The following is a 9,558-nucleotide window of genomic DNA, read 5'->3' as shown; positions in this document are numbered from 1 at the left end:
ATTTAGTCATTGGAAAACAAGGTCAGACATTAGCCGCAAACTGCATTGCAGCAGTCGCAGGCGGACCCAGCTCCAGACCAACTCCCAGTCCCGCCCACGCCCACCTGGCTGGCATTCGTGTCGTTTGGCCATTAAGCCTAAAGAAATTTGCGCGTTGCCAAAGGGACTGGAAATTGGGCAGGACGACGGTCACCCCCGCAGGTGGTAAAGCGTGGGAAAACTTGGCCAAAAAGTCTTGTGAGGGGCCATTTGGGGGCCATTCGTCTGCTGCGTGCCTGACTGCAATTTCGTGACCAGCTGCGACTTTGCTATTTGCCATGTAAGCACTTTCGACTGCCTAAAAGCTTGTAAGCCAGTTTCCGGCAAAAGGACTTTGGAGCCCCACCACCTGGCGATAAGAATAAAGGTGGCATAGAAGGCGAGGTGGAAGATGTCGCTGGGACCGAATGCTCTAACAGATATTGAGCCAGCGTAACCCAGATTTACCCATGATCTGTCTTTTAAAAATCTTGATCCAATAATTTATGTTGTGTTTACGGTTCCGCCTCAAGTTCAAGTTGCTATAAACAAAATAAAAATTATAGCAGTGTGCCATAAAAAGAAAATAAATAAAGATTTATGTGTATTGTTTTTTTTTGTCTGTATTTGATAGTATTTTTTTTTGTTTTTGTCTTGTTTGTTTTATTTTTCAAAAACTTTTGAACTTTTGAAACTAATCATAACGAACTACAACATAAATTAATAATTTATTTAAACGGATAATTAAAATTAATAATCAATATTTCATGCGCTCAGAAAAATGGTAATAAATAACAAAAACTTCAACTTGAAACAGTTATAAAAAGAATTTAAAATATTGGCAAAACAGAAACTTGCCATAATTTTTAATTTTTAATTTATAATTTTACATTTTGAATAATTTTTTGCATTGCTTCAGTTTAGCCAAAAATGTTTCTTTGAATATAAAATTGAACTAAAAAACACAAAGTTTTTATTTCATTTTATGAAAAACAAAAATATAAAATGATACATTTTTTCAAAAATTAAAAGAGATTTTTGTTAAACAAAAAAAATAAAGGAATAATCATTAATTTAGCTTTGCAATCGCCTCACGTATGAAATCGAAATGTTTTAGTTTTTGTGCCCTAGGGAGAATTCTTTGTCTTTTTCTGTGTGTAAAATTGTAAAACTATAATTAAATTAATACAAATTTTTGTCTTTTAGGCGCTAAGACGTTAATAACTAAATGCGCAATGCTGCCGAGTAGAGTAACCTAAAATAAATTAGCGTATTTTAATGTTAATTGTAATTAATAATAAATTATAAATAACCGTAGTAACTAACGTTTTGTTTATGGTTTGTCCGCTTTGCTTTCAATTACTAAATACAAATACGTTAAGTCTATGGCAAATGTAGCCTAGATGGGTTGCATGCCTAGCTTAATAATTTCAATGTTGTTAAAAAATGCCCAGAGGCCAAAATCTCTGACCTCTACCTAACTAACTAACAATTAACGAACTAGCTAACAAACTACGTCTAGCTTGCGCCCATATGTACTATGAATAAGTTTTCAATATGACGTTAACTAACTGCTAAATTGTGGAACATGGAATTGCTAGCTGTATCTGAACGTTGTAAACAACATTATCCAAAAATACAATACTACGAAATACCAACTAAGCCTGTCTCCGTGCGATTGGTGCAGCTCTAGTTGTAGCTCTACAACTAATTAAAACGCTAATACGTTGGGAGGTGGTCTGAGTTAACTCCGTCTGTATTTGTCTCTGGTGTGTGTGTGTAAAAATTAAAATAGATCTTTAAGTTTAATTATATATATAAATATATATACGTGTGTGTGTATGTGTGTGTATATAAACCTAAGCCTTTAACAGTAGGTAGTAATTAGGTTCTCAGTCTTCGCAGAGAGATTTTCAGAGTTGTACGTAGCACGAAACTACAACTGATCTATGGGCTCAACTGGCACTAAGCTGGACAGCCAACTCAACTCTAGTGACGCTTCTAAAAAGTCATGAACTGTCTTGCCGCGGCCGCGTAGAGATACCGTTAGGCACTCTCCGTCTTTACCACAATGGGCATTGGTCCACCCAGACCGAGAGGAGATTTTTGCAGCAGCTCCTCCTGCTGGAGCAACAGTGGCAGATTCATGTTCATTTTCATGTCCAGCAGCGGCATCGGAGATTTCGGCTGATCGCCCCGGCTACCACCACCTCCACCTCCACCTCCACCTCCACCACCACCACCTCCGCCACCGGAGCCACGCGACTCGTAGCGTGTGTGGGTGCGCATGTGTCGAGTGATCATATCGCGGCGGCAAGCGGCATACGGACACTGTGGACACTTATAGGGTTTCTCGCCGGTGTGCGTGCGCTGATGCGTGGACAAGTGGTCGGAGCGCGAAAAGACCTGACCGCACACTTTACAGGTGTAAGGTTTGACACCGGTGTGCAGGCGCATATGACGAGTCAGCATGTCGGAGCGGGCAAACGAGCGATGGCAAACGTCGCAGGAGTAGGCTTTGGTTATGTCGTTGGCGGGATTGCGCGACTTGTGACGTGAAGCCATGTGCTTGGCCAGCCGATCGTGCAGCGAAAACATTTGCCCGCATGTCGGGCACACATAAGCCACATCCGAGCCAGGCGGCATCTCCTCCACCACCGGCGACACGTCCAGGTTATAGCGCCACGCCACCGTCTCCTTTGTGGTGGGTGAGGCGACATCACCCTTAATCACCGGAACACCCACTGTTGTGGTGGGTACGTGCGAGTGCAGCGGATGCATGGGCATCTCCATTTTGATCATGGCTGCTGCAGCCGCAGCAGCTGCTGCGTGTGCTGCTGCTGCAGTCATGGCATATGGAGACATTGCAGCGGGCGGTGCTAGGGTCGATGTGGGCGTTGTGCTGGTCAAGGAAGTGCTCGAGTGCGTGCTTGACGCCGGCGAAAGCGCATTCATGCTCTCCAGGCTGCTGGCAGCGCTCATTGATGCGGGCGGTGGTGGCATCATTGCCGCAGTGGCGGCATGTATAGGCGGCGACCCCGACTTATATTTCTTGGGATCGCCAAACAAGTCGCTTCGCATGCACAAATCCAATGGACGCTCCTGCGGCGGCGGCATGGGCTTCTCACCAGACGACGGGGAATTCTTCTTCTTGGCCGGCTTCGGACTGACACGCGTAGGCTGTGCGGCTGTTACCGAGGAATCGCTGCGCGGTGGCGAGGGCAGCGACGGTGGCGGTGATGCATTGATCAGCACGCCGGACATCAAGTGTTGCTGTTGGCTACCATTAATGTTGCTGTTACTGTTGCTGGTTGGTGTTTTGCCCTGGCTGGTGGGCGAGGTCTCCGTTTCGGAGGCTATGGAGGAGGGAGTGTGCTGCAGCGGTGAGGGATATAGATCCTGTCGTCGTCGGAACACCTCATTCAAATACTTGGTATGCAGATAGTAGCCAAACAGCGGCGATGGTATGGGAAAGTATCGATCATAGGGGCTTGGCATGTGCTCAGTCTTGATGTCCACGTGCAGCGGATTCTCCTTGGCATCTGTAGCAAGATCTGGCGCTGGCTTTGAAGAAGGCGTCGCTGCTACCTGGAGGGGACTCATGCTTATTCGCGGACTCTCCTGCTCGTCCTGGTCCGAGTGCGAGAGTTCCTCTGCGGAGAGATCAGCCTCGGCCTCAATCTGTTCCTCATCGCTGGCTGCCGTCAATGCGTCACGCGCTTCTCTCTTAATGTAGTTAGCCTCATGTTTCTGCATGGAATCATGCGCTGCATCTCCGTTGTCCTCATTCTCTAAGTCTGCTTCCATTTCATCCATATCCCGCTCATCCATATCCATGGGCTCCGTTTTGCAGGCCACGCCATTATTGTTGTTATTTGTGTTGTTGTTATTTGTATTATTATTATTGTTGTTGTTGTTGTTGTTGTTGTGATGGAGCTTATCGAGCACAGCTGAGAGGCGCTTGCGCTTGCGCTGCTTCCACGGCATAATGTTGTTGTTGGCTACAAATGGCTGATTGTTGTTGTGCTGCTCGACACTGGCTACTGCAGCTGCTACCGCTGCCGAAGCGGCTGCTGCTGCCGCCTGCTGATGGAGACTGAGGGCCAGTGGCAAATGCTGGTGGGGCATGGGATGCCGATACTGCAGCTGAGCGTAGGGCGCATAGTGGGAGGCGGCAGCAGCTGCTGCTGCTGCTGATGCTGCCGGCGGCTGCTGTGCGGGCGCATAGTGCTGGCTGGGATGGTGGTACTGCGCCGGATGATGGTGCTGATGCGAATGTGGGTGTGGATGATGGTGATAATGGTGGGGATTGTGCGAGCCGGCGGCGTGATGATGATGCCCCATGGGGTCGGTGCCTTCTGCCATCGTCATTAGGTCAACTTTTTGTGGCGTGGGCGTCGTGCTAGCAACCTTCTGGCGATTATTGAGTTGCCTAACCTTGCGCGGCCAGGGATTCTTGCGGGCGACCTGACGCGAGCGATTTGGCTGCAAATAAAAACCGAACATGAAATTGTAATAAGTAAGTGTTTGCATATATCTATTAAGTTTTTAAATGCCTAGAAATGTCCAATTTCGTATATTTCTATTGCACTGTCTTAGAATTGCCATACCGGCATATTTGTGATCGAGCTTGCTTCTATTTGGTCTGTGGAAGCTTTTAAAATGTGCAACTTTTGTTAAATTATCTCTTGTTTTATAATTTATTTTCGTCTCTACAAGGATTTTTGCACTGAAAGTTGAATTCAAAACTGCGATAAAATTGCGTCGACAGCTTAAAAAAAACTACTCCTGTCCCGTTCTACGCTGCGTAAAGTCAAAGCTGTCAAAGTGCAATAGGTGCTTGCTGTCTTCTTTGCACAACGGCATTTCAAACAGTCTGGCAGCTCTAGAAGTTTGGCTGTTATTGAGTGTGACACATCAATCAGTAAAAAGTGAACAAGTTCAAAACTTAATTAATGTAAATAATTAATTGAAAATGCAAACGATGTGTTAAAAATTAAATTAACATGAAATCGGATGTTCCTGTAACTATTTCGTGACTACCAATTTTTAATCTAATCGTTATTTGATTGTTACTTTATTAAAGTTGTCAACTCTACAGCACATCACCAAGTGATTGACTGGATGGCAACGCTGGCGCTGCTGCGGCATGCATATTGCAATTGGCAAAGCCGTGGCGCCTCATAAACTGAGTCCAATCAGTCAAGCATCAAAATGCTGCACTTGCTCTTGGCTTTCGCTCAACAAATAAATAAGATAAATTTTCGCTTGCGCTGCCAAAACAGACAACGTCGCCGCCGTCGTCGTCGTCGTCGTTTACGCTGCGTTAGTTTTATGCGTTTGGCGTTTGTCGCTAAATCTGCTGTTCCCTGGTCACGCCCTGGACTTGGACTTAAACCTGGCACAACTGGCGACGCCAACAACTACATCTCCATCTCCCGCTGTGGCTTTTTTTATTGCGCTGCCAGCAAATTTTATGGTGCTCAAGTTTATGACATTGCCTTGACCGCCGTCTGTCGTCGCATTCGACGCTATCCACTAGCTACTCTTCGCTCTCCGCTCTACTCTACTCTACTCGTCGCTCGCCGCTAGTTGGTCATTCAAAGGCAAGTGGAAATCAATGAATGGTTGCTTGGTAACAGGGGCACACAGCATCCTAAGCCGGAGTCTGGCGCCAACGTTCGCAAATAATTAAAAGTTACACACATGAAGTTTAGTGGAACTCCCGTGCCCAGTGGTCAGTGCCAACTGAGTGCCGCCTGGATATCACAGGACAGTGCAGGCTGGCAGCGACGGCACGTCTGGAAGGACGTTTGCTGCATTGCGCTTATCCTTGTGATATATGAATATTGTGCACACACGCACCCAGCCGGCAGAGAATGGAGGCGCTGGGTGAACTACGAGTTCTTGTACGCTGCACGCTTCACTTGCCTTTTGGCTAGGACTACAGGGTGGCAGCCAGGCTGAGTTGGCTTTGTATCTGACATAAGCTGGCAGTTTATGGAGGGTTGCCGTCGTTGCTGTTGTCCTTCTGTTTGCAATTTGCGCCTACAACAGAAGCCAGAGCCAGAGCCATAGCCGGAGCCGTGTCCGTGTCCTTAACGGTCACGTGTTTGTGTTACGTGTTGAGAAAATGAAAAGAGACCAACGAACGAGCGCGTCGCACGAGTTGTGGCAGGCAGTTGCTCGGGTGTTGAAGTGCCAGCGACATGGACACCTGTGTCAGCCTCCCACTCCCCCTCCCGCTGCCCATCATACACTGCACCAGTTAGTGGCTTGTTATTGTTGCTGTTGTCGCATATGTATGAATGTCTGGCGCTCTCGTTTAATGGAGTGCGTGTGCCAGCCTTTGTCTGCTTAAAGTTGTTATTAACTTTTTCGATTTTACAACTTAAATGGAAATGCTAAAAACTTTGCTCGTTATGTGCCATATAATCATAACTCATGTTCTATTTTCTGTTGCACAACAATAAAAAACCTTCCCCGAACGAACGGCGAACGGCGAATGGTGAACGGCAATTAATATTCTTAATTAGCGTAATTAAACAAAGCAGCGCTGACAACTATGCGAAAAAGTTTTGCTCCACCACAACTGCTCCATGGCACTACTACCCTTTTCCCTGTGCCTGAAAACATTGCGATTTAGGTTTTGCATAATTTTAAAAATATATAAAAAAGTACATAAATTTTGACGCCCGCTCAAGGTTCCAAGTGGGGTCGCCTCGTTAGCACGCGAAGAGGAACTGAGCAGAAAATGCCGAGGAAGAACTGTTCCTCTGCAACGGAGATTTTTGATTTATGGGAAATGATTTTCACATTTTATTTATACTCCAAAGGAAAAAGAGCATAACAACTTGCCTTGAGCTGCAGTTGGCGTGAATTTATACAAAATGAAGTGTTAATTTGACTTCAAAGTATGCGGGATTTTTGAGTTGATGTTGGCTCGATTAGGAGAAAACAAAAAATAAAAGTTTTCTTTTGACAATCTCTGTTTTGATATACCAAAACATTAAATTTATGTCAAAGACTAGCTGCTCAACTGCTCAGCTTGATTGATATTTCGCAGAGCTTTTTGCTGGAAGGGCCTCACTGGTTGCTTAACAATTACCTCAGAAACAGAATAAATAAGTCTGGCACATAGACACAAACAATTACAGAAAGACTATTAAATGGCTAACTACATAGTATACTATATTTAAAGAACTTTATTAGCATTTGCGGCACTCGAAAATAAGCCAAAGCCAAAATTCACCTCAGAACGCGGCGTTTGCCATACACAAAGCAAACATTATGAATGTACATGAATTTGGCAACGCTGTCGAATTAGCCAGTGCTAATAGCTGCTTGTTTATGTCTTGTGCAATTACCAAAAAAATCAAAGATTTTATGATCATCTTTGCGGCACAACATTTTATGGCCATTCATTTGCTGGCTCAGCAACATGAAATAAGTTTCATTAATGAAGCTAGACGTCAAATTCAAAATCTGGCAAGTTTAACAGTTGCGCCTAAGCAAAGCCCAAAAAACCTAAACATGGCGCTACGCGCCACGAAACAGCGAAACATGCTTGTAAGCAAATGTTTGGAAAAACTGGAACAGCGCCGTGTCATTTATGAGATACAAATAGCCCAGCAGAAGTATCTATGAGATACATGCAAAGAATCAAGTGCAAGGCAAGCGAAAAAGGTGCGAGCGCGACGGCAGATAAGCTGAGCACTTGTGTGCGTGTGTGTGTGTGTGAAATGATGATATGCTTAATTACATTATTAAACAATAAACGAGACGAGGAAGCATTATTAAATGGCGCTCATTTGTTGTAGTTGGATACTTTTTGCTGGCGCTGCGCTGAGCGCTGTTCATTGTGAGCTTAAAATGAAAAATGCAAATAGCTGTAAAATAAGAAAACTGTGAAAACTGAAAATGTGCAATGCCAGTGGAAATATGATTCATTGACACTTTTTTTGCTCCAAGCTGCATAATTATGACAACCGTTTTAACACCAAATAAAACAATGCAAATAACAAAAGCGTGAACTACAAAAACCAAAATGCTGCCAACAACAAGAACAATTGCTATATTGTATTAAATGCAACGTAGCTGCTTCTCAGAGCGAATGAGAGTGAAAGGCAGAGGCAGAGGGAGAAGGAGATGGGAAGGGGAGAGCGAGCGAGCGAGCGAGTGTGTGTGAGGGGGAGTTGCTGCAATGGCGGTCACAATGGGCGCCAGTTGTGTGCGTGTGTGTGTGTGTGTGTGTGTGGGATTGTTTATTTAACTTTAGTCACGCTTATTACACATACACAGCTACACTGAAAGCTGATGAAGTTTTAAAGTGGCCCCCCTTCGGGAGGGTAGATCAACTCAGTTGTCACCGCAGCGATAAGACCTTGTATGCCTATGGGCGTCCCTACGGCGAGTGCTCGTAAAGTTAACTAAACAAAATTGCAGAAATTAAAGTGTAAACAAATTGTGTGCACAGCCACGCCCACACACACACACGGTGGCAGAGCGACCTGAAGTGGACTTCTTTATTAGCCATCTGTTTGTTATTTGCACAATGTTGGCTTTCATTTTGGTTGCTGCTCCATGCAGGCACACAGGCTGTGTGTGTATAGGTGTGTGTGTTGGATTGGAGTCGAACACATTAAACTAGCAAATGTCTTGCTGACGCCATTTAAGCACACTTCAACGACTTCAACAACAAGCGAACAACAACAACGTGATACGCATTGATAATGGACAGCTTAGTGTTGCCGCGACAACAACAGCAACCAACAACATTAACAACTCTGGGTAAAGAGGAGTTAAAGCCAGTTGTATAGAGTTGTTCAGTCAAAGGCAAACAACGCATGACAGAGCACAAATATGGCCAATAAAATAAAACGCCATTTACTCAGCGCAACGGCAACAACAACCACTGCATAGAAAATACAAAATGAAAATGAAAAAAAAGGAAAATGAAGTGCACAAACAAGTGAAAAAAGAAATTAAAAAGCATTTCATACGCCTACGCCTAAGCACAAACCAATAAGCAGAGCGCACTTGACGGCCAATCCAACAACAACTTCAGCAGCAACATAAGTTGAGCCAGCAACATGAGCTAAGCAACATGTTGCAATGCTCACAAAACACGCCCCATTCCAGCGCAAGCTCAAACATACTTAACAGGCGGGCAAAGCTTGTTAGAAAGCTTTTTTTAATTGATTTAAAATGCACGCAGACACACACACACACACACACACACAACCGAATGTTTCTCTCTCTATCGCTCTTCAACTCGCTCATTTGTAATTGAGCATTGAGCTGTTGGCTTCCAGTTTGAGAAGCAGCGTATTGTCTGGCGCACTGCAATTAAAATGATCACCGTAATTTGGAGTACGGCTACGAATTGGTTTTGCTGATCATTAAATGCCAGACCAAATTTGACGTCAATATGCGAGCTAACGATATGCTAATTGTTGTCGTTGCTTTTGTTATTGTTGTGATTGCTTGGTGCCATTAATTAGGGGAGGATCACTGAAACCTCTGATCTCGACCAGAGAT

The 9,558-nt window shown here is 44.6% G+C and overlaps 1 protein-coding gene across 1 annotated transcript; it reads right to left on the bottom strand.

Moving 5' to 3' along the window:
- Positions 1-1,113: 1,113 nt before the first annotated feature.
- On the bottom strand, positions 1,114-4,905 carry LOC111597583 (transcription factor mef2A). The gene is made up of 2 exons (XM_023312382.2): positions 4,629-4,905; positions 1,114-4,503 (listed from the first exon to the last, which is right to left on the bottom strand). Exons 1-2 carry the CDS (start codon positions 4,632-4,634, stop codon positions 2,065-2,067), a joined length of 2,445 nt encoding a protein of 814 aa, XP_023168150.2. The 5' UTR covers positions 4,635-4,905; the 3' UTR covers positions 1,114-2,064.
- Positions 4,906-9,558: the final 4,653 nt, after the last annotated feature.

The sequence above is a fragment of the Drosophila hydei genome, unplaced genomic scaffold (assembly GCF_003285905.1).
Source record: "Drosophila hydei strain 15085-1641.00,03,60 unplaced genomic scaffold, DhydRS2 tig00000001-arrow-pilon, whole genome shotgun sequence".
Taxonomy (NCBI): domain Eukaryota; kingdom Metazoa; phylum Arthropoda; class Insecta; order Diptera; family Drosophilidae; genus Drosophila; species Drosophila hydei.
The sequence above is the reverse complement of the archived record's forward strand: the minus strand, read 5'-3'. Positions and strand labels throughout refer to the sequence as shown.